Source organism: Rhea pennata, chromosome 5 (genome assembly GCF_028389875.1).
Source record: "Rhea pennata isolate bPtePen1 chromosome 5, bPtePen1.pri, whole genome shotgun sequence".
In the NCBI taxonomy this organism is placed as follows: Eukaryota; Metazoa; Chordata; class Aves; order Rheiformes; family Rheidae; genus Rhea; species Rhea pennata.
The window spans coordinates 43,563,447-43,588,308 of NC_084667.1; the positions used below are offsets into that span (position 1 = coordinate 43,563,447).

General features: G+C 51.0%; 2 protein-coding genes across 2 annotated transcripts; both read right to left on the reverse strand.

The window, feature by feature from the left end:
* Positions 1 to 214: 214 nt before the first annotated feature.
* On the reverse strand, positions 215 to 10,984 carry LOC134140880 (aldehyde dehydrogenase family 3 member B1-like). The gene is made up of 10 exons (XM_062576542.1): positions 10,943 to 10,984; positions 10,531 to 10,693; positions 5,421 to 5,531; positions 5,140 to 5,260; positions 4,869 to 4,954; positions 4,515 to 4,596; positions 3,781 to 4,167; positions 3,329 to 3,495; positions 2,596 to 2,695; positions 215 to 408 (listed from the first exon to the last, which is right to left on the reverse strand). Exons 1-10 carry the CDS (start codon positions 10,960 to 10,962, stop codon positions 215 to 217), a joined length of 1,431 nt encoding a protein of 476 aa, XP_062432526.1. The 5' UTR covers positions 10,963 to 10,984.
* Positions 10,985 to 12,344: 1,360 nt separating this feature from the next.
* Positions 12,345 to 22,994, reverse strand: LOC134141428 (aldehyde dehydrogenase family 3 member B1-like). Its single transcript, XM_062577663.1, is given in 12 exon segments — positions 12,345 to 12,538; positions 15,616 to 15,715; positions 16,076 to 16,242; positions 16,537 to 16,923; positions 17,271 to 17,352; positions 17,625 to 17,710; positions 17,896 to 18,016; positions 18,172 to 18,282; positions 21,607 to 21,769; positions 22,242 to 22,424; positions 22,806 to 22,846; positions 22,848 to 22,994. Coding segments are annotated over 12 exon segments (1,782 nt in total).
* Positions 22,995 to 24,862: the final 1,868 nt, after the last annotated feature.

Consider the following 24,862-nt stretch of genomic DNA (forward strand, 5'->3'; position numbering starts at 1 on the left):
TGATTCCCTTCAAGCCCACTGTGCGGTGGCTCTGCCCAGTGGAGCTGGAGAGGCAGGAGGCCATGGAGACGGGACAGGGTTAACGATGCTGTTGGGTTTGGTAGCAAGGAAAGTGAGGGTTGACCCCCAAAGTGCAGTAGAGCCCCCCCCTGCCAAGCAGCAGCTGGGTTCCCTCCAGCCTACACGTGGGGCAGCCTGTGCCCCTCCGCACTCCTCAGAGCAGGGTGCACGTGCCCTGCCGCTTGACCTCAGAGGCAAATCGGACAAGGTTCAACTTGTGCAGGCTGTAAGGCGGGTAGCGCAGGGAGTTGATGGTCTCCAGGGCCATGCTCCGGTGCAGGCAGCTGCGAAGGTGAGTGAAGGTGTCGAAGGTGAACTTGCCATGGTATTTTCCCAAGCCGCTGTTCCCTGCAACACACAGCACACCAGGAACTCATGGGTTTGGCAACACCTGTTAAGGACAAACCCAAACCAACCTGCTGTGCCCTGTTAAATAGAGCATGAAAAAGGTGCTGGCACCAAGAGTGATTTCTGTAAGGTTTATGGATGGTATAAAATTATCAGTTAACTCAGCTGCTTTCTAACACTCCTGTTGGCAGGAAGGCTGTGCCTTCCCTGGAAAGAGGACTAAAGAGGAGTAATATAGAAGCTGGAGGTGGTTTGGCTGAGTAGTCAAAGCTGTTTTCAGAGCTTCAGAGCTTTCAGAAAGGAGAACCTAGAAAATGGCCAGCACGTGACTGGTAAGAGAAGAGGCGCCCCAGGGACTTTCTAGCCTTTCTGAATTTCACCATTTCCTGTAGCGTTTTTAGTCTTGATGCAAAGCTCACTATGTTAAATGAGGCTGATAAAAAAATGTTAATATAGTAAGCGCTTTGCAAAACATTAGCTTTACAACATAAGGGAATGTATCTTCAAGAATTTCTAAGCAGGAGAAACCAGCCAAAGGGTGTATTTGATCGTGCAGGTTTGGGGAGAGGGACAGAAGTGCTCCCTCTTTCCTGGTAGCTGCAGATGGGGGAGCCCTGGCAAGCAGGAGGAAGCACTTGCAGCACAGTGTGGCAGAGAACAGGTGGTGAGAGCTCCTATTGCTCTTCTCCTTTCCTCATCCGCCAGGGAGGAAGCAGTGTTTTTACCAACTTGATACTGAGAAATGTTGTTTAGAGGATGCCCCCAGGGATGCTGGGGTCCCCATCTCCATAACCAGAGATGTTTAAGCACCTAAATAAATAAAACTGGTAAATAAAACTGGTCTTGTTTCTTTGTCTTAAACTCCTCTTTTGTAACTACTTCCAACATCCACTCTCAACTTTCTGTTCTCTTTTTATACTAACTTTGAAAACATAAGTTTTTACCTTACTGATCAGAAAACCTTGCCTGGTAACAAATAACTTGGAAGGGAGTCACTGACACACATGGTCTAGGAGCAGGAAGCAGCAGTGGGAACCTCACATCAGCTGCGCTGTGCCCTCCACCTTCCGTAATATGGAGACCACCAGAAAGACACATCTGTGCTCTCAGCACTGGCTTCAGATCTGTTATATACTGACAACAGCCCTCCCTCTGCACTGCCTGGCCTGCACTAATTCTGTGAGTGAAGGACAGCTCACTCTTCGAGGAAGAGGAACAAACTAGTGTGGCTTGGGTTCCTGGCACTGTCCCAATGGTCTGCAAGTCCCCCGAGGGCAGCACCGGCCCCACAGCCAGTGAGGCTCCAAGAGAAGACACATGGAAACATAAAGGTGGCTCCAGTGAGGTTGATGCACCCATTTCCAAGGAAGGGTGAAATTGCTGTTAGGAAGTGAAAACTGACTGGCTGGAAGGAAATCCAGCTGTGTGCTGATAACTGATGTGATAAAACTCTGTGAGTCAGTTTGAATTGATTTGTCTTCCTAATAACATGTAAATCCTAGTCAAGTTGCTGAATTACTTTCAATCTCTCATGTCAGCAACCTCAATGTGGAGCAAGATCACTGAGTGGTTATCTTCCAGGGGAAGTGCAGAGTGGAATATATATCCCAGGCTATTGCATTTTTCCTTGGTACTGAAATTCATCTTACCAAACCTCTGTGTTTCCATCATTTACACTCCTTCCTCTCCAAGGAAAGAGATATGCACTTCTTGTCAAGATTTTTTTAGCCTAAGGAGATATCCAGAATGGGTAAGACATCACAGCCCAGAAGTGCTGTTTCTCTCCTTTCTCTAAAGAGTAATCCCATAGAGCTCAGTTGGACACAGGTGGCTCTCTGCAATGTACATGTCTGCAATGAGGGCAGGTGAGTTCTGCTTTGGGTTCCTGCCTAGCTGTGGTTACTAACATACAGCCAGCTGCTGGCTATGACCAGGAAATAATGGTCAGTTTTCATTGTGGAGAGAGGCCACTGAGGAAGTCCACGGAAGACTTGGGGAAAGGCAAAGCTGCAAATGACAAAGTTTGTTGCTGACCCCAAGATATTTTTAGTAGTAGAGACACCCAGATACGGGTTTCCCATGTCCCCTGACCATGGCCTGTGTGACTCAGAAACAGGGTTGTTGGAGCTGATCACATCTGGCTCACAGTTGGCCAAGGACAGGCAGGGCTGGGGGGTTTGGACCTACCAATCCCACCAAAGGGCAGCGAGGTCAACGTCACATGCATCAGGGTGTCGTTTCCACAAAAGCCACCGCTGCTTGTCCGCTCCAGCACCTCTTTCACCACCTGGAAGGGAAGCAGAGAAGGCAGATGTGACATTCAGACCCTGTTCCTGCACCTCAAGCTGCAGTTCTTCCCCCATGACCAGGACTGTCTGCTCTAATCAAAATCCATTGGACACTAACATGGCAGAATGCATCTACCAAGGGTTGTGAGGCCCTCATACCGTGGGCCACATTTGCCAGACATCAAACACCAGACATCAACCACCAGTCTCTGTGTGCCCAGATCACGGCCTCTGAGAGCATCCTGCTCTCAGCCATCAGGCACTGTCCTGTTTCAGTCCCAGGTGAGGGACTGATCACAGGCTGAAGCCAGTCCGTATTCACTGTGATCCTACCCGTAACACTCAGAACTCAGTTAAAGACATCTGGAGTTCAGTTCATACCCTTCCCTGATCCAAGAGCAAGGAGCCCTGCTCCTGCACAGCCCATCTCTTTGGAGGCCTGCTCAGCACTCATGGCCATGCGAGAATTCCCAACTGTGAGTGGCTATGCAGCCATGCCAATCCTTATTAATTCTATCTAGAGGAGGAACAGCTCGTACTAAACACAGGTTTAGGGCATGGTCAATGTTATCAGCCAGATAGGAACTACAGCCCTGTTTTGCTTGTCCTCTCTTTGAGCCTGTACACCACACCTTCTTATCAGAAGAGAACACATATACAACCAGTGGCCGCTCCTGGGTATTGATCAGTTTAATGGCTTCATCCACACTGGCAACTGTGATAATGGTCAGGATGGGCCCAAAGATCTTCTCTTGCATGACAGGATCAGAGGGCTGCACATCCACCAGCACTGTGGGAGCTGCAAAATAAAATAAAATAAAATAAAATAAAATAAATAAAAAAGGAAACCAGAGTTCATCACCCATGCACAGAGGTGGGTGATGGAGCTCTCCCCAGGACCCATCAGATGCTTCATCTAAGACAAGAGGTTTCACCAAGCTCCTAGATTTCCATGCAAACCTTGCCTAAAAGTATCTTCCATCTAGCACATTCCCTTTGGTTGTGAGCTCTTCACCACAACTCAGACTCACTCATTCACAAGAATGAAAAGATTTATATGAAGCTCAGGCTTTGATGTCCTCACCAATGTAGCGCTCCTGCTCATCCATCTGCCCTCCAATGGCCACATGCCCGCTGCTCAGCAGAGCCCGGATACGACGGAATTGCTTGTCTCCCACAATGCGGGCAAAGTCAGGAGACTCCCGGGGGTCGGGGCCATAAAACTCAGTAATGGCCTCACACAGGGCAGGCAGCAGCTTCTCCTGCATCTCCACGCTGCACAGTATGTAGTCGGGTGCAATACAGGTCTGCCCTGCATTGAAGAAGCGTCCCCAGGCCACTCGTCTGGCCACATTCTGCACCTCGCAGGTGTCAGACACGTAGCAGGGATTCTTGCTTCCCAGCTCCAGCGTCACTGGTGTCAGGTGCTTGGCAGCAGCTGTCATAATGATCCTGCCCACGGAGGGGCTGCCTGAGGGCAGGGAGAGATGTGTCACAGCAGGGATCCCACAGCCACGGGCCCCTGACTTCGAGGGAGCCAGGCCCGGTGGGAAACACATCAAGTCCCACCAGTGTCTCAAAAACATACACCCCAGATCCTCCACTGGATCCTGACACCAGATCCCCAGGACAGCCCTCACAAGCAGCTCTCGCCTCCTGGAGGGCCAGGAAGGGGGCCTTATGCCTGCAGGCAGGCTGCTACCCTTCCTCTGTGATGGAGACGCTAAGCTGCAGCAAGCAGTCTGGTGGGAATCCTCTCCCAATTTGCACAAGAAACCAGCAGTCAGGCAGGGCTCAGCTCTGGCCCTTGGCACGTACCAGTGAAGAAGATGTAGTCAAACTTGTTCTCCAGCAGTTTGGTGGTCTCCTCCACTCCAGCAGTCACCACGGCAAAACAGTCCTGCAACATAAGAGGAAGAGTCCCAACCCCTCTGTGAGCATTTGCCCAGCCCACTCTGTCCTCATTCCCACAAAGAGCATCCAGGGCTGCTGGGCATGGGGACATTGGCTGAGAGTGGAGGAAGTGGGCATGGGCAGCGCCTGGGCACAGGGGCAGCTCTGGTGTCAGTGCATGCAAGGTAGGCACAGCGCCTGGCGTGCACAGGGCAGTGGGCTTGGCAACGCCCTGGCCATGGGACAGGGACAGGGAGAAGGACAGGAAATGCTGTTTACATTGTCCAAGTAGCCGGGCAGCGCTTCAGCCACGAGCCTCTCAGTGTTCTTCGTCGTCTCCGAGGGTTTGACAATGACACAGTTACCTGGGGGAAGATGGGCAGGATATTAGAGCAGTGACACACTCGCAGCCAGTGTTCCTGGCACTCCAGACCTAGACTGGAGATAAGGCACCCAGCCAGACCATCCCCAGCGCCCAGCACTGCTACCACTATGGGCTGGGTCCTCCGGGCTGGAGGAAGGATTTGGCTCTGGCACAGCTTAGACTCACCAGCAGCGATGGCCCCGATGAGGGGCATGAGGATGATGTGGATGGGGCAATACCAAGGTGTTAGGATCAGCACTACCCCATATGGGTCCTTGCGGATGAAGGCTGAGTCCAGCTGTGTCACCTGTGAGAAAGCCCATGGCATTAGCAATGCTCTTTTCAGGACAGGTCCAGGACTGCACAGCTATCTCCATGCATTAGTCTTGCTGCACGCAATCCCTCCATCCCACGCAGCCCAGCCTTTTCAATTGTGTATCCTTCCCTTCCTCTTTTTTTTCCCTTACCAGATTCTTCTCCACATGCTCATCCTTCATCCAAGTACCCAGCTTGTTAAGGGTGTCATTGAGCTCATTCTTGCACAGGAGGATCTCACAGAACTCTGCTTCAAAGGGTGGCTGAGGATAGGAAGCACCATACACATCACCTCCACATGAGAGGAGCACAGAGGCAATTCTTGCAGTTGCACTGCCTTTTCCCATGATTCCCCCCAATTTACCCAGGATTCAGGGTAAACATCTCACATCTTGATCTGCACTGTGGTTAACATGCATGCTGCTCTCAACCCTGAGCTTCATGGTGCTGCTAAATGCAGGGATGTGGGGCTGAACCCTATTGCTTGTCTGTGGTGTGTGAGGTTGGTGAATTCTGCAATGCCGTAGCAATATTGCTGGGCCAGTCCTAACCCAGCTGTCCTGGCATTCACTGTAATAACCTGCTTGTGGCAGGTTTTACCTAGTTTTTCCAAATCTGCCAGAGACCAGCTCAGTTAAAACTATCAAAGGATTTAGTCAGATAAATAAAAGCACAGAAGAGCATCAGGGACAGCTCCCCATGCTATTCCTCAAGTTGCCTGGCTTTGACTTTCCTATAATAGGTGTTGCTAGCATGGGAATAGTGTCAATTCTGAGGCACAGCCTGTCAGCAGTTTCTTAGCTCTAATTGGAAGGGAACCCCAAAAAACTTATCCTTTAAGGCACAATCATGTTTTCTGTTCCCTGGGGGCACATTGGAAGGTGAGGTGGAAGGGGTCCATTGTGGAAATGGTAGATTCAAAGGTATAGCCATTTGGTCATGGAGGATTTCAGCTACCCAGGGTTCAAGAAAGAAAAATATGGCAGAATAGAGAATATCTAGGTTTTGGAACATGTTTGTGCAATTTTTTGATACAGTTAGTTGAGAAAGCAGAGGAGGAGATCAAATCACTGAGCCTAGAAAGCAAAGAGAACAGCAAAATAGAGTTAATGGGCTTCCAGATGATATTGTCACCATCTTCAAAAGAGGGGCTAGGTAAATCATGCAGAAAGGGAGTCTGAAGGGAAGTGAGAAGAGTCAAGGGGAGATGACAGGTCCTCAATGGGAGCGTAGGTAAAGTGTAGAGCAACCTGGGAAGGGAAAGTACAGAGAGACAGGCTGAGCTGTCATTCCCAAATGAAAGCTCAGACCCCAAGAGGTTACCAGGAGGGGAGCCAGGCTGGGCTGAGAAAGAAGAAAATAAACAGAGTGTGACTGCACTGGGACAAAAACAGAGTTTTGGAGGTACAAATGGGGTACATCTAGGAAAGGGTGCAGAGGGGAGCAAGGAATGGCTCTGCATGATGCTGGGAAAAAGTAAAAGTAAGACTAAGAAAAGGGCTGAAGTGCTACTCAGAAGAGAGAGAAAACAGATTATATGAGTAGATCACGGCACTGAATGTTTTTTTTCAGCTTTTTGAAAAAGGGAACTGCAGCTGGCTAATCAAGCACAGCTGTCACTATCAATAAATATCAGTCTGCTGAATGTCTTCAGATCATCTAGACCTGATGGGTTTCATCTGAGGAATGCAACAAACCAGCTGAAGCAGGCTCAAAGCCATTCACTCTTACCTCTGAAAAGGAGGAGTGGGAAAAAGTCTAGAAGGCCAGAAAAAGCCATGCCTGAGCCATCATTTAAAGAAGCGGAAGAAGGAAGATGCAGGAACCCAGAGACCCTCCAGACCGCAGAAGAATATTGCAGTCCACTATACATGTCCTCTGTAAGAACAACAGCCAGAACACCCTCATCAGGCTCATCTGATTTCCTCATAAAACAGCAAAAATTCCTTCCTTGGCAAGCAAGAAGCAGAAGGCATTCATGTCTCTCATTTTCCCTTTCATGGGGATTTGGGATGATACAGGGGGGTTCTCATCAGTGGGGTATCAAAATGCTAGCCTTAAAATCATGGTATTTAGTCTTAAGTGTGCATGCTCTTCTCACAACGGATAGAAGAGAGTACCACTGGAAATATTTCAGAAAAATCCCTCATGGTCTGCAGAGGAGAGGTGGCAATTCATTGGACACTGAATTTTCCTGCAGAAAAGCTAATGATTAGCAGATGAAGCTAGCATGCTTATAGCAAGCAAAACGAGGTGCTTCTTCACAGAATGTGTAGTTAAGCTGTGTCTTCATAACGCTTGCCTCAGGGCACTACAGGTGGTAAAACTTTATGTGGGTTCAGGGCAAGATTGGATAAGGTCATGGAAGAGGAATCCATTACCTAGGCTCTCGGTACTAAATACATAGAAACTATGTCTAGCTCAAGAAGTTTCCAAGACACAAACTGTGAGAGGCTGGGAGACTATTTGAAAGTATCACATATATTTGCACTGTTTCTAAGCATTCTTCTGTGAGGACTGTGAGGACTAGACAGACCTTTGATCTCACTCAATACACCATCCTTACTTTCATATGTAAGCTGGAGGAACTTTGCTAAGATGCAAATGTTGCCAGTGGCTTGGATCATAACTCTGAGCAAGGTGCAACCAACCTGGATTTGTATGGGCAGATGTAGAGTAAATCATTTCCTGCAATTACCAGGAAAAAAAAAAAAAGAAATGACTGTACTGCCTTGAAATAGTTAACAGTTGTAATAAAAAGGTGTTGTTGACTTCAAAACAGTGCTGGAATTGCAGGAGCACTTGCAAAGTTGTATCACATAGAAGTAGCAAGTTCTCAGTAATATGGTTCCAGAGGCCAGTCTCTTTTAAGTAGCTTCACCTACTATGATTTAGGTCATTAAAAGGCCCTGTTTCAAAGCATTCTTTTTCATTTCATTCATTTAATTTACCAAAAAGGGTTTCAGAGTTTGTTTTTTTTTTTTTTTTTGTTTGTTTTGTTTTTTGCCAAGGGATAGAGAACCTCTTCAGCAATTTTTAGCTCCTAGATTTTCCCACGCCTGATATTACTGACTCCTCAGGGAAAGGAGGAGCCAGGTATTCCATAGAGGATGGCTAAGAGCATTCCTGCACACATGTGCACACTTATTTAGATCACACATGCGCTGCCCTGAAGACTCATGCAGAACATGCACATCGGTTACCACGCAGGGCGACACAGCAGTGCTCTGCCCAGGCTGACAGGCAGCCACTTTGCTAGTGCCAGATCGTACACAGATGCTTTATTGAGTTTCACTGAAAAACCATGGTTCTCACACAGTTACACAATATCCTTTTCAGCTTGAATGATGTCAATTAGTATTTATTATATGTTCTTTAAGTGAGGTATCTTGCGAACACAAACACAGCCATCACTTGCTTGCACAGTCTCTTCCCATTTGTAGTTCACCAATTTCAGGTACCCACAGGGCTGCTAAATGGTCAGCCCAGGCAACGTTCATGCAATGCTTATTTGTGCTCTTCTTTTTTCAGATTGTGCATTGTGACAATTTATATTACATCCCAAATTTTATCCTACAATGGCATTGCTCTTTCTTGGGCTTATCAATGGAGCTTCCTTCTCTGTCTCGAATTTATCATTTTCTCTTGGGTGAAAGTAGTTGTTGACCATAGCTTATCTCATGTTGAGGTTTGGACTGGCATAACAAGAGCATTGATCTTTAGCCACGCCCTGATTCAGTACCATGCAATCTGCAAGTACAACACAAGATCAGACCTGATCCAAACATATTTTCAAAACTTTCTGAACAGGCAGGAAGTCAAGGTGTTAATTCCCCATTCCTGTTGCCCTCCATGGAGGTAGTGTCTGCCTGGGACCAGTTCAAAGCCGGCAGCACTATGCATGGGCAATGCCTCCTAAGTTCAGTGTCTGAGGCTTCCCAGCAAAAGTCTGTGTGTCAGGCTACAGCCCACATTTGGAAACAAGAAGCACTAAGATCATAGAAGCAAAGGGAAAATGGAGGAAAATGGAGCACACATTTCCTGAATGTCATCAAGCATTAGTCTGGTTCTCCTTTTGACACAACAGCTGACTGCTTAAAAATGACCAAACAATCTAGATCTTCTCTATCCAGATTTCAATAAAGGACTGAGAGCTTGTTAAACAGGAAATTATGAACTAAGATTGTTACAAGCCCCACATGATGCATAAGGACCAGGCTATGGTAAAACAAGTTGTTCCAAAAGGGGAAACCATTGGGGTTGGGGGGCTTAAGCTTTCTGAGGACACACAAAGATGCATGGGATGTGACTCTTTCATTATAGACCTTGACATAAACATAATGAAGGGAGCAAAGAGACTGGAAGGCAATGCAAAGCCAGGAGACATGGTCAATACTGGGCAGATCCAGGCTAGGAGACCAGCAGCCCTGTGTAACCATGAAGAATACAGAAGGGGCAACATTCAGCATAAAGTCCAAGATGGAGAGCACACGAAGAGGGTAGCAGTGTGCTCCTCAGAGATTCACCTGGCCAGAGAAGAGGTGAGCTGAGGCTAATGAGTTTGGGAACAGGGGGAAAGCCAATGTGTCTGGATGCTTACCCCAGCCCTCATGTCCCAAGCTGCTGTGGCTGGCTGGGGCGTGAGGGGAGCCCTAGTGTCAGGTCTATCCTGGGACTTGTGGGTGAGAGATGGCAAAAGATCTGGGGATGAGAGCAGGGAGGGTCTGATCTCCAAGTTAAGCGGCTGTGCCAAGTCAGCCAGGCTCATGTAGCACTGATGAGTGGGCTGCTCTCACCAGAGACAGGGACCAGCTTATGGTGAGGTGGGCTGGGACACACACCACACAGCACTCAGCCTAGTCTTGTCTCCTCTTAATTGCTTTTGTCCAGCTCTGCTCACACCCACTGGCACCAAGGATAGGGCAGAGATCCATGCTATGTCTCGCTCTCAGGACACACACAGCACTATGGCCAGGAGGGAACATTGAATTGGTGTGGAAACCTCAGCAGTCACAAGACATGGCTCACCGGAGCTCACGGAGAGCTGTGCAGGCTGGGACCCAAACAGGGTTTCATATACCCAGCAACCTGTGTCTGTACCTGGCAGGATGCAGAACCCTGACAAAAGGGGGACACAGAACCCCAAAACCTCTTCCCTCCCCATGCCCAGCAACAGCAGCTAGCGGGATGTAAGATCTCAACAAGAGGGAGTCCTGATAAGGGGATCCCCATGCCCATCCATGCCTCTACCTAGCCCCTCACCTTGCGCATGTCCAAGGCAGTGGCCTCCAGGATGTCCTGCTTCTTCTCATCCAGGAAGCGGCCCAGGGCCTCCAGCTGGGACACGCGGTACTCCATGGGCCGCGTCTTCCCTGAGAGCCAGGCTGCCCGCAGGCGGCTCACCAGCCCTGCGTAGGGGTTCCGACTGCGGGGATGTGGGTGTCAGAGGAAACCCCAGCCCTGCACCCTGGCCCAGGCCCGCCACTCAAGGTGACAAGGGAGAGGAGCTCCATGTCTCCCAGGCCCTGCGCCTGGATCAAACTGGAGCCCAGGGGCCCTTGGGAGAAGGCAGGGAGTCTGGACACCCAGGTCCTCCCCAGCTGTAAAGAGAACAAGAGCCCCTTGTGTCCCCCAGGCCTCACCGCTCCCTTCTGCCCCTGCCCTTTGCTCTCACCTCATGACACTACAATCCATAGTCCCTGTCCCGCCGCCTCTGTCAGCCCTGGACACTTTGCCAGCACCACTGTCTGCAGGGCTGCTTTTGCCATACCGTAGGGGTTGTTGCCTGGGCAGTTCAAGGGGATGCTGCATGCCAGGATGTGAGGAGGAGCTGCCAATCTCCATGTAGCATGCGGTGGCCCTGGGGGAGGCACGAGGCAGGTGATGCTGAGGCTGTCCGGGGACCAGGGCAGCTGCCTGGAAACCACAGCTCCTGCCTGGCTGAGCTGTTGGGGCTCAGTGCTGCAGGAGGCTCAGCACTTTGCCCGCTCCCGCTGCAGGACACGGTGCCACAGGAGGATGCAGCCTGGGGAGGCAGACGCAAGGCTGCATCAGGGCTGCCTCAGGAGGCTGGTGCCAATGTGGCCCAATGCCCGCCTCCAGGCGGTCTGGCTCAGGACACACAGAGAAATGCGTCCTAGCAGAGCGTGACTGTGGGCAGCTAGACTTCCTCTGGGTGCTAGGGATGGAGGGTGGGCTATGGGGAAGCTGCGGCACTGCTGGCTTCCTGCTCCTCTTGGAACCTCTTCCCCATCACTCTTTACCACAGCACTGAGTCAGCACTGGCTCTGCCCCAGCCCAAACCACTCAGGGTTTGAATCATGCATCAGCAGCTGAGCCAGGTAGGAATTGCTGTGACCCCCACATCGGCCTCCCCCAGTGCCTCTCTGTGCCCCACATGCCCTTCCTTGAGAGACCCCAGGTGGAGAGCAGAAGGGAAGGAGAGCCAGCAGCTCTTCAGAGCTTGGCTACAGCAATTCCTTCAGGTTCCTGTTCCCTGTCCATCTGTGCCCCCAAACCTTAACCAGGCTGGGCAAAGGTGGCGCAGCGTGAGGCCAGGCAGCAGAGTTCAATGCAAAGTCTTTACTAAAGGCAGGGTTGCATGGAGGGAAAAGTGGCAGCTGACACTGAAAGCAGGGAGAGCAAGGTTCATCTGGAAGAAAAAGCTCATCTAAACAGAGATGGGGCTAGCTGCTGGTCCTGAGCATTGAGGAGATTATTTCTCTCCTGGGAAGAGAAATGTAGGGTGAGAAAGGGAGAATCAGGTCATTCCAGAGAATTTTTTATCATTTCAAATCATCATGGCAAATGGTCCTGAGCAGAGGAAGCTGGGGAGGAGCAAGTGGACAGGGCTGACTAGATGCAAATGTCTTCCCCTGCTGTCCTACATGTGTAGGGGTGACAGCGAGGCAAAGGACATGGCAAGGGAATTGGGAACTGGCGCAGGGATGGAAGGAGCATGACAGCCTCCTGGGGAAAGTGGTAAAGTTCCTGGCGCCAGTGTAGGGGCCAGGCCAGGAGGTCTTCTCCCCAGCCGAGGCAGTCTATGAGTGGCGCTGGGCAGCCCGCAGCAGTCCTCAGAGCAGGGTGCACATGCCCTTGCGCCTGATCTCAAAGGCAGCTGACAGTAACCCTAACTTCTGCTGGCTGTAAGGTGGGTAGCGCAGGGCGTTGATGGTCTCCAGTCCCATGTTGCGGTGCAGGCAGCTGCGGTGGTGAGTGAAGGTATCAAAGGTGAACTTGCCATGGTATTTTCCCAAGCCGCTGTTCCCTGCAACACAAAGCACGGGTTTGAGTCTATGGGACTCTCTGCTCATGCCCACTCAAGCATAATATATACAAGGGAAACATGTTACAGGCCCTTCTGATGTAAATACTTGTTCTGCTGAATGACGCTGTTGCCAGCGGAGGACCTGATAGATGTGGTGTAGGAGTACGGAGCAGCAATGGGTTACAGAGCTACAGGGTGCTCACAGAGCACCAGCTGGGCTGAGCTCTTTCACTTCCCTAACACAGAAATAACCCCAAAATCACACCTGCACTCTCAGCATGAGCTTTGGACCCATCACACAGACAACAGATCTCCTTGAGCAAGGGACCTCTGCTAGCTCTGCGTCTGTGTGCAGCGGAGATGGGCAGACATCGAGGTGGCTTCACTGGGATGTCACAGGGCTGTATAGTGCCCTGGCAGGATTCACAGCCATCGCAGAGGATGGGAGAAATCACTGTTAGGAAGTAAAGGCTGGCTGGCTGGGAGCAAGCATGGAGACGCGCCATAGAGCCGAGAGCCATGTAAGCACAGCACTGAACACACAAATGTCTGTCAGATGTCCTCTCATAAGCCTTTTTACAAGACAAAGTCCATCTCCTCCACATCTCTGATCAAATCTCTTGGCCTTCTCTGTACTTTTTCAAGCTCTACCACTTTGCTTCTGAAGCAGGAACCAACCTGCTAGTCATCTCCCAGGCCCAGGTGCACCTCAAATTTGTTCTGTGCTACCGAAAGTTTCCCCTTTCGCCTTCCCTGCCTTCACTAGCCATACCTGACATTTGGGTCCCTGATGACCCAGTGCCAAGTGCAATGCTGAGGATTTCAGTGAAACAGTCACAGTCTCCCATGCAACCCTCACTCACTGTTTTGTTGCTCAGCTTCCCAGTACTAGCAAATCCTTCTGCAAATAATCACTACTTGGAAATCCAAGTACATTGGTTATATTGGACTACATTTATCTACACAATCACAGGTCCTTCAGAAAGGTTTGCCAGATCTTGGAGGCTTGATTTTCCTTTAAAAAAACTCTATGTTGTTCTTCCTGACTCCACCATATTCAACCATGCTTTTGGTTAGAGACCACCAGCTTGCCTGGAATGATGGTTAGGCTTGTTAGAGCTTCTTCTAGAAAATCCTAAAAACTGGAATCACATTGGCAACAGCAGATCCTCTGATTCCTGCAGCTGATTTAAACTTGAGGTTGTACATCACAGTTAATAGCGCAGTGACTTTATATCTTCATATCAGGTTGTTAGAAAACTGCTTCACCTGACACTGCGAGGCAGTTTTTGAGAATCATTTCCATACAGGAAAGTTAAGGTATGGGAACCACTAAAACTTGTTCCCTAATTCATACTCAAGCAAGGAATTCATTCTGCTTTGCTGTCATGGTGACCATTTATGTCTGAATCATCTGTCAGCTTGAAGAGGGAAGTTGCCTCCACATGTTTCTCGCTTGGACAAAACACTGATTTTTTTTGTTTAAACCAAGTATTCACCTTTTACTCTGCTAGTCAAACAAGCTAGCCGGTTTTATGGTTCATTCCAAGTCTATTTGAATAATCGTATTAATTGATCTCAAACTTTTGACAACCCATCTTTAAAAAGTGTTCAGACTGCCTGCAAGCATTTTGCTGCTTTAGTTGTTTCTTTTAATTTCCACATATTTCACTTTCCTCTGTTTTAAGCAATTGCCCCTTTTGATTCCAGTATTATTATGGAAGGTTTGTCTGGCTTTTCTGCTCCTTCAGAGCTGTTAAATTTGAGGTGACCAGGCACTGTAACAAAATACACAGTCTAGGATGATCTAAGCTCACTTCTCTCTTGTGGATTCTCTGATACGCAGTTATTCGGAATGCCTGTATGCTGGAGATGGTTCATTAAGTTAGCATACTGTGGTCATCCATCCTTACCCTAGTCCATCCTAACACTGTACTTCTCCTGTGGGCAACGAACTGCCACCTACCAAGATCAGCAGTATGTTTTCATTCAGTTTACCCATTTGCCTTACCTGGCTCTGTGTTTTCTCCAGTGAAAAGTGTTACTGCTTCATGTCAAGCATAAATCTGAGATATTCTATCCTGAGATCCAAAGACTGGGAGAATATTCTGGGTAAGATTCGGGAAGACTGGGAAAATGTTCTGCAGAAGCACTGTTAGTGGCTTTCTGTATTCCCATGCTCTTCCTTGAGCATCTAATTGTGAGAAAGGCTACAAACAGGGTCCAAGGCTAGACAGACTTGGCATTTCACCTGAGAAAACAAATTTTGTTTTCATATAAGGCAAACTCTTCCTTGCTGATGGTTGTGCCTTTCCTGAAGAGAATCTCCAAGTTACCACAAACGGATTTTTGAGAGGTTTGTAAGCATTCTACTCCTATTATTTGTCTTAGGAAGGCAAAATTCACAGACAAGCCTGCTCACGAGCAGTGTTACAGGCTCCCATGCAGCACTGCTGATGGGTGCTTGCTCTCAACAGAAGAAAAGCTCACCTACCTAAGAAGCACAACACCACTGAATGTGCTCCTAGAAGGGGAATAGAGTGAGAGATTGACCCTAGGAAGCAGTACTTGAAGAGCCTCCATGTAAGCATGAGCAAGAGAGGAGCTCTACACTGGCACAAAATTCACACCCAGCCACCCATGCTGCTCAGAAATATCAAGGAAATACTCAAGGGGTCAGTGATATAAACCCCTACATTTTTTTATGAAGTACCCCTGCTGACACTGTGCTTGTGACAGCAAGCAGGACAGAAGAAAACTTACGGTTTTCTAGGTATGTTCACTAGAAACAGGGCTGCAAAGCCCAAGAGTTCAACCCCGGCACAGTGAAGCAAAGAGCTGACATTTCTGATGGGGTCTAATTCAAAGCTTAGCAGTGCAAAAGTATGACTGTAGAGATTGGTAGGCTTCACTGAGTGCCCTGAGGCTGAGGATCTTGGGCCCAGGTATGGTGTCCCATCTCCCTGGATATCATGTCTCACCATGCCCTGCGTAACTCAGGCACAGGGTTGTTGGAGCTGATCATAGCTGGCTCACAGTTGGCTAAAGACAGGCAGGGCTGGGGGGTTTGGACCTACCAATCCCACCAAAGGGCAGCGAGGTCAACGTCACATGCATCAGGGTGTCGTTTCCACAAAAGCCACCGCTGCTTGTCCGCTCCAGCACCTCTTTCACCACCTGGAAGGGAAGCAGAGAAGGCAGATGTGACAGACCCTGTTCCTGCACCTCAAGCTGCAGTTCTTCCCCCATGACCAGGACTGTCTGCTCTAATCAAGATCCATGGGACACCAACAGGGCTGAACACATCTGCTGAGGACATGGGGAGAGGATTCCCATCAGAATGGGGCACATGGGGCACAGCCCTCGCATTGTAGGCAGCGCTTGCCAGACATCAGCTAACTCTACTATCAGCCCCTGTGTGCCCAGAGGAGCAGAGTTCAGAAGGACCTTTAGAGCGTGCCCTGGGTTGCCAGCCAGGTGGGCACTAGCCTTACAGCCCCATTTTCCTTGCCCCCTTTTTTGATCCATGCACCACACCTTGCTATCGCAGGAGAAGACATACAGGGCCAGTGGCTGTGGACGGGAATTGATAAACTCAATGGCTTCATCCATGCTGGCCACAACAACAATGGGCAGGATGGGCCCAAAGATCTCTTCTTGCATGGCAGGATCAGAGGGCTGCACATCTGCCAGCACTGTGGGAGCTGCAGAAAGAGATTATGGCAGTGTATTACCTAGCACACAGAAATTGATGGTCCCGCAACCCCAGGACATGCTAGGAAACAGCTGGTTCACAAATTCCTTTTTCCAACAAAAGATTCTATGCATCTCTCCATAGGTTTCAGTTTTTAGATGTCCATGTTGTCCTTGTGACTGAAGGTTGACACATAAAATCCCCTGTGGTTCTGATTTATACCATCTCTGCTTCCCCATCACATGTTCCCGTGCCCAGAGCTTCCTTGCTCCCCACATGCTAACCCACATCCCTACGTCCTCACCAATGTAGCGCTCCTGCTCATCCATCTGCCCTCCAATGGCCACACGCCCGCTGCTCAGCAGAGCCCGGATACGACGGAATTGCTTGTCTCCCACAATGCGGGCAAAGTCAGGAGACTCCTGGGGGTTGGGGCCATAAAACTCAGTAATGGCCTCACGCAGGGCAGGCAGCAGCTTCTCCTGCATCTCCACGCTGCACAGTATGTAGTCAGGTGCAATACAGGTCTGCCCTGCATTGAAGAAGCGTCCCCAGGCCACTCGTCTGGCCACATTCTGCACCTCGCAGGTGTCAGACACGTAGCAGGGATTCTTGCCTCCCAGCTCCAGCGTCACTGGTGTCAGGTGCTTGGCAGCAGCTGTCATAATGATCCTGCCCACGGAGGGGCTGCCTGAGGGCAGGGAGAGATGTGTCACAGCAGGGATCCCACAGCCACGGGCCCCTGACTTCGAGGGAGCCAGGCCCGGTGGGAAACACATCAAGTCCCACCAGTGTCTCAAAAACATACACCCCAGATCCTCCACTGGATCCTGACACCAGATCCCCAGGACAGCCCTCACAAGCAGCTCTCGCCTCCTGGAGGGCCAGGAAGGGGGCCTTATGCCTGCAGGCAGGCTGCTACCCTTCCTCTGTGATGGAGACGCTAAGCTGCAGCAAGCAGTCTGGTGGGAATCCTCTCCCAATTTGCACAAGAAACCAGCAGTCAGGCAGGGCTCAGCTCTGGCCCTTGGCACGTACCAGTGAAGAAGATGTAGTCAAACTTGTTCTCCAGCAGTTTGGTGGTCTCCTCCACTCCAGCAGTCACCACGGCAAAACAGTCCTGCAACATAAGAGGAAGAGTCCCAACCCCTCTGTGAGCATTTGCCCAGCCCACTCTGTCCTCATTCCCACAAAGAGCATCCAGGGCTGCTGGGCATGGAGACATTGGCTGAGAGTGGAGGAAGTGGGCATGGGCAGCGCCTGGGCACAGGGGCAGCTCTGGTGTCAGTGCATGCAAGGTAGGCACAGCGCCTGGCGTGCACAGGGCAGTGGGCTTGGCAACGCCCTGGCCATGGGACAGGGACAGGGAGAAGGACAGGAAATGCTGTTTACATTGTCCAAGTAGCCGGGCAGCGCTTCAGCCACGAGCCTCTCAGTGTTCTTCGTCGTCTCCGAGGGTTTGACAATGACACAGTTACCTGGGGGAAGATGGGCAGGATATTAGAGCAGTGACACACTCGCAGCCAGTGTTCCTGGCACTCCAGACCTAGACTGGAGATAAGGCACCCAGCCAGACCATCCCCAGCGCCCAGCACTGCTACCACTATGGGCTGGGTCCTCTGGGCTGGAGGAAGGATTTGGCTCTGGCACAGCTTAGACTCACCAGCAGCGATGGCCCCGATGAGGGGCACGAGGAAGAGGTGGATAGGGTAATTCCAGGGAGCAATGATGAGCACTACCCCATACGGGTCCTTGCGGATGAAAGCTGAGTCCAGCTGTGTCACCTGCAAGTCAGGCCATAGCCTTAGCACCATTCCCACCACCTCCTGCCCTGCCTCAAATCAAGGACACACTGTGCTCTCCCTCTGAACAAGCTCTGCCCTTTTCCACCTGCAATTTTTCTTCTCCCACCATGGTAGCCCAGAATTTCTGTCCTTACCAGATTCTTCTCCACATGGTCATCTTTCATCCAGTGGGAGAGGTTGTTAAGGGTGTCATTGAGCTCATTTTTGCAGAGGAGAATCTCGGAGAAACAGGCCTCAAAGGATGGCTGGGGACAGAGAATACCATAAGCATCGCTCCCAACACTGTGCTCTGTTTCCTCCCCATCCATGAGAGACATGTCTCTGCTCTTCTGTTCTGCCCCCTAAAAGGCCCCAGTGGCTATTATTTCCTGCAGGCCCTAAGACAGAGGTCCAAGGAATACCACAGTCCCTGAAATTTTATGGAAATGGGTATTTTGACTGAGAAATCAAAATTTAATAGCTTCCCAAGTTTATCTAACAGTAGAGACCTGAGCCAAGGGGGGACCAAGCACTGTCACCGGAGTTCCAGAGAAGGAATGGCTACAGAAAAGCTGTATCAGATGCAGCCATCCTTAGTGCTCAAATCCAAGTTAGCTGTGAGCTGGGCACTGGCTCCACGTCATTGACCTGGGACTGGAAAACATGCAGTTAAGCTTTCAAACTGGTGTGCTTGCCCTTATTGCCGTGAGTCACCATGTCCCAGCTTCCTAGGCATAGGCTCCCTCCCTGGGAACACAAGCTGGAAGCAAAGTTCAGAGCTGCCTTCTAAAGCCTGGGCCTGTGTGTGAAAGCCAAAATTACTTTATTCACAGAGGAATATAAAGAAGACTAACAGCTTAGTTATTTGCCCTGTGACAGATCTGCAGGACTGTGCAGGGCAGAGCTCTACCACATGCCATCAAACTCTTGTCTGAAGCAGAAAAATCCTTTGAACTTCTGGAGCTACTGCATCTGAGCCCACATTAGGCTGGGAAAGGAACATCGGGTGAAAAATCCCAATAACTGAATTAAATAAACCCATCGGGTTCTATCAAGCTAAACTGTCAGGACATGCAGTATTGACCATTACTTGAGAGTGGTATACTGCTTGGGTGTAAAAGCTGGAATCAAAGAGGCTACAGAGGTATTTCCTGCATGTGGTAGGTCCTTGGCACTGACGCAATAACAGTGAAACAGAATTAAGGACACAACTGCCTGGTCTTGTGGGAGAAGCGTTAAGACACAAGAAGATAGCAGGATCAGTAAAACAACTCCATTGCTCTGGAGAGGCAACACTTCAGCTAGAGGATGGTGCAGAATAGCCAGGAGGAAGTTTATTTTCAAGCTTCCAAAACATGACTCCAGAGCAGAAGAAGCAAAACTCTTTGCCCTATTAAGCAGCCTGCAAACTTTTGTGCGCATAGCTGCCTGATACACACTGCCACAACTCTCTTCAGACTCCTCAAACAAAGTAAATCTCTGGGTGGGAGCCCTTCTTCAGCAAAATATTGGTTCAGGGTTTCTCTGGTTAGGAAATCTGACTGCTAAGTCTCAGATGGCAACCTTTCATGTACTTCACCACCAAGCCCAACTCAACCAACCAGCTGTGCTTGAACTTTTGGTTTCTCAACACTGCTCAAGCAACTGGACGTATTCCACTTCCACAATTCACAGCTGCTAGAGATGAGTGCTCAGCCAGCACATCCATCGGATGTCTGATGAAGCAACGGGCCATTCATCTCGGCTCAGGCTGATAATCGCATTTCTAGGAGGATGAAGCAATTGCTAGTGAAGATGAGACATTAAGGGTTTTGATGAGGCATTAAAGTTGGAAGATGGGACATTAAGTGTGAGTCATCCAGGTTCTTTCTATCATCAATGGAGAGAAATGAGCACTACTAGGAGTGAGGCACCCACCTCAGATACGTAAGACCAGATGAATTGTCCATCTAACTATGAAGGCCTGACTGCATAACGAGCATATTACTGGTCAATCAGCTCTTAATTACATACAATTAGGAAACATGGACAATGTACTTCCCATGCTGATGTGTATCAACATCTTGCTGAAGCAGAAGATTCTCACCTCAAGCAAACAAGGCAATTACAAGCCTTGTGAGATTTTAGAATTATGAAATCCACATTTGAGGGCATAGTCAGTGCACTGATACACCCAAAGACACAAATCCTCTAAGTGCTACCACTACCAGGTAACGACATCTACAGCCATGATACCTTATTGAAAGAGTACCCAATCTGATGAGAGATGAAAAATTGCAAAAATCCTCTAACCAGTGTGCAGGGGCACCTAACTGGGATCAGTTGCACTATAACTAGGCAATCCATCCCTCAGAAAACATCCCTCTCCCTTCATAAAGGCTGTAGCACATATTAGGAAGGGGAAAAGAAGGAGTGTCCTGATGTGCCAAACCAGACAAGAGATGAGTGGAGACTGCTGAATATGACAAAGGTGAAAATCATCCCCTCTTTCCTTGATGGGCACCATCATAGAAGTTCCCAGGGTACCACAATACCTAAAGCCTTCCCAAAACTACAGCCACTTCCCTGACTGTGCCACAGTGCAGCCCAACAACCCTGCCAACAAAAGCCATCCCCTGAGAGACAAGCAAGCCACAGCAGCTTTGAATGGCCCACAGAAGAATGCGCAAAGCCAGCACATTGCATAACACTGGTAATCCCTGGTACGATTTGGCCAGTGAGTAGCAACCCAGGATGCAGCTTTCCACACCTGCGACACCATGAATGCCACGTGAGGCCACCTGGAACTTGCTGATGATTTGGGTGTACATCAAGAGTGAAGCTCTGTAACTCCATGGGGAAGATGCTGCTTACAGAAGCTGGTGCTCTACAATGAAGCCAGCACCAAGATTGGGAAGGGCGCATTGAACTGGACAGGAAAACCTTAGTGGTGCCAGGATGTGGCCCACAGGGCTGGAGGGGAGTTGCGCAGGCAGGATCAGGCAATCTATGCCACTGTCACACTGATGCTGCACTGCATCCTCACAGTGAGCACAGGCAGAGAGATATTTTCCTTTCCTGCTGGCCAGCATGAGCCACTTTGAACGTGGCTAGCAGCATTCAGCCTGCCCGTCTAGCACTCACATGCCCTAGCTAACCGTTGTTGTGTAGAGCTCTGCAGGGGACCCCACGCTCAGAGCACCTACAGGTGCCCCACAACAGCCCTGGAGTGCCCTTGCACCCTACTCCTCCAGCCTATCTGGGCAACCCACTGCACAAAGATGGGAGCTGGCAGCCCAGGAAGAGTTGTGGCAGCTCCTTGGCTTCTGGGGCCCAGTGGGACACAAGATCCCAGTGAGGGGGGATGCAGGAACCTGATTAGAGGACCCCCATGCCCAAAGCCCTGTGCCTGCAGCCAGCAAGATATAGGACCAAGGTCCCTTTTGGGGTCCTGTGTCCCCTTCAAAAGGGGGGACACAGGACCCCCAAAGCTGTCCCCTCTGTTCAGTGCTTGCACCCAGCAGGATGCAAGATCCCAGCATGGGGGGATGCTGGACCCTGATGAGCGGACCCCCATGCCCAGCACCCCATTCCTCTACCTAGCCCCTCACCTTGCGCATGTCCAAGGCAGTGGCCTCCAGGATGTCCTGCTTCTTCTCATCCAGGAAGCGGCCCAGGGCCTCCAGCTGGGACACGCGGTACTCCATGGGCCGCGTCTTCCCTGAGAGCCAGGCTGCCCGCAGGCGGCTCACCAGCCCTGCGTAGGGGTTCCGACTGCGGGGATGTGGGTGTCAGAGGGAACCCCAGCCCTGCACCCTGGCCCAGGCCCACCACTCAAGGTGACAAGGGAGAGGAGCTCCATGTCTCCCAGGCCCTGCGCCTGGATCAAACTGGAGCCCAGGGGCCCTTGGGAGAAGGCAGGGAGTCTGGACACCTAGGTATTCCCAAGGTTGGCCGCACTGGGGACAAGGGCCCCTCTTGCCTTTCATGCTTCGCCATTCCCAACAGTACCTCCTCCCCAAACCTCCACTCTACAGGGCCACTTTGTATCATGGTGACCACTGGCTCCCCAAAATTTGTCCCCAGCATCCTTGTTCCCCATCAGCACCATCCAGGGGATCCTACTGGCACCTGCCAACCTGGCACTGCCACAGCACCTCTTTCCTCCACCACCCTCCACCCCTCTCTCCTAGCACCTCAACTCCCTTCTGTCCCCAGGCATGTGCCCCCAGCCCTTCACTCTCACCTCATGGCAATGCAGTTAATGCTTCCCTTCTGGCTGCCTTCGCCACCCATTGCTTCTCTGCCGGTGCCACTGCCCACAAGGCTGCACTTGCCGTAAGTAAGCTGCTGCTCAGGGAGCTCGAGGGGCTGCTGCAGGCCGAACTGCGAGACCGGGCTGCTGATTTCCATAGAGCACACAGAGGCCCTGGGGAGAGGCAGGGGGTGGGTGACGGCAGGGCTGCACATGGGCTGGGGCCAGTGTCAGCCAGGCTGGCAGTGGGGGGCCCCGTAGCAAGCTCCAAAGAGCTGGGCAACACCCTGCAAGAAGGGCAAGATGGGCAGGCACAGCCTTTCCGTCCATCCATCCATTTCTCAGCCAGCTTTGGGGCTTGCACTGGTCCTCCCCAGTTGCAGGCACACCAGGCGGGTGCTGTGTCAGGGCAAGTCAAAAAGCAAGCAGAGCAGGACATGCGCCAGCCCTGTCATGGAGAAGCTTTGGGAAGGCTGGCTCAGTCAAGAGAGGAGTCGCCTTACAAGGATATACATGTCCCCCTTTACAGGCCCAGCCCAGGGCAGTTGGTGGCGCCTTTGAAAAGTGGCTTTGTGCTCAGGGCTGTCCTGGCCGTAGCGGTGACTCAGCCCTGTGTGGTTGCCGGAGGCCCTGGTGCACCCGCTGGGGGATGCCTGAGATTCCTGGAATGTCTGCCAGGGTCAGAGCAGAGGGTCCAGCCCGGACAGGTTCAGGCACCCCCAGAGGCCCTGTGTCCAGCCCCATCACTGGCGCAGGACTGCCAGCACACCTCCATGCAGCTATGAGGCTCACCCCACAGGGATTCCCTTCCTCCTCCCAGGGCTGTCATGACACCATGGGACTCACTCCACAGGGATTCCCAGGGTCCTTGATGCTGGTTCTGCCCCATGGCAGCCAGCCCTCCTTTGGGCCCACTGCCACTGCGTCAGCATATGAGAACATGCCCAGATCCAGGAGGCGTAGCTGTAGCCCCACATCTGCCCCCATGACCAAGCCACCCATCCTTCCTGAAGAGACCCTGGGGAAGGGGAGAGGCAAGTAAGACAGCCCCACAAGGCTGCCAGGCTCCCACATGCACCTGTGTGGGGCTGGAGATGCCCCCCAACACAGACCCAACGTGGGGCCCACCAATACCATGTAGGGGTTGGCTGAGCTCAGGGTCCCACAGTGCCTACCTGTGGGGCTGAGTGGTGGCGAGAGGAGCAGGAGGCCAGGCTGGTGGTGCCAGGGCTTGGGGAGCCCTTCTAAATGCTGTGGGGCAGGTGGACAAGACCCACAGGCAGGGGCGGGCAGGACAGTGTCCCGCCTCCGTGGGGTGGGAATGGAGATGAGGTCGGGGACAGGATGGGACCTCCCCCATGGCACTGAGGGACTCCCAGTGCCACACAACCACTTCTAATGTGCTGCGACCCACATATATCCCATGGATCACAGAATCACAGAATTGTTGAGATTGGAAAGGACCTCTGGAGATCATCTAGTTCAATCTCCCTGCTCAAGCAGAGTCACCCATAGAACACTGCCCAGGGTGCTTTTGAATGTCTCCAAGGAAGGAGACTCCACTACCTCTCTGGGCAACCTATTCCAGTGCTCAGTCACCCTCACAGTAAAGAAGTTTTTCTTCACATTCAGATGGAACTTCCTATGTTTCAATTTGTGTCCACTGTCTCTTGTCCTATTGCTGGGCACCACTGAGAAGAGTCTTGCCCCATCCTCTTTAAACCCTTCCTTCAGATACTTAAACATGTTGATAAGATCTCCCCTCAGTCTTCTCCAGGTGGAACAGCCCTGGCTCCCTCAGCCTTTCTTCATAGGAGAGATGCTCTGTTCCCTTTATCGTCTTAGTAGCCCACCCCGGGCGCAGGACTTAGCACTTCCCTTTGTTGAACCTCATGAGGTTCCGCTTTGTCCATCTTTCCAGGCTGTTGAGGTCCCTCTGAATGGCAGCACAGCCCTCTGGTGTATCAGCTGCTCCTCCCCATTTTGTATCATCAGCAAACTTGCCGAGCGTGCACTCTGTTTCATTATCTAAGTCACTGATTATTAAGTTGAACAGTACTGGACTCAGTATTGACCCCTCCTTTCCTTTCTCATCTTTGATGCTTTATACTCCCCTATTCCAACACCCAAAAGAGAAAGGAATGATCTCGTTTGCTCTGGATATTTTATTTGGGGGATCAGAACTTGTTACGGTTTTACTTATTCCGCTTCCACCAGCCACCCTGGTATTACCTGCTCTGCAAGATAGCTTTGTTTTTACCAGAGATCTTCAACGTTTGTTTGTGCTGCTCCCCAGGGGTGCCCTGGCCTACAGGGACCCTGCAGGTGCCCCTCATGCTGCATCCTAGGGGTGCTCTAACCCACAGGGACCTCACAGGCACCCCTCATGCTGCACCCCACAGGCACCCTTATGTAGGGGCACCCCACAGACACCTCACACACTGAGCTCCAGGGGCACCCTGACCCACAGGGACCTTGCAGACGCTCCTCATGCTGCATCTCAGGGGTGCCCTGATGCAGGAGGACCTTGACAGATCCCATGGGGACACAAGCCCACTGAAGCCCGCTCCCTCTGGGGTTGCCCACCAATAGTTTATTGCTTCTTGTGCCTT

Bases quoted from the DNA above. Each gene is read 5' to 3' on its own strand.
- LOC134140880 (XM_062576542.1), bottom strand. From the start codon at position 10,962: ATGGATTGTAGTGTCATGAG. The intron at 10,694-10,942 runs GTGAGAGCAAAG...ACATCCCCGCAG, and splicing joins ATGGATTGTAGTGTCATGAG to TCGGAACCCCTACGCAGGGC. The intron at 4,955-5,139 runs GTGAGTCTAAGC...ATCTTCCCCCAG, and splicing joins CATCGGGGCCATCGCTGCTG to GTAACTGTGTCATTGTCAAA.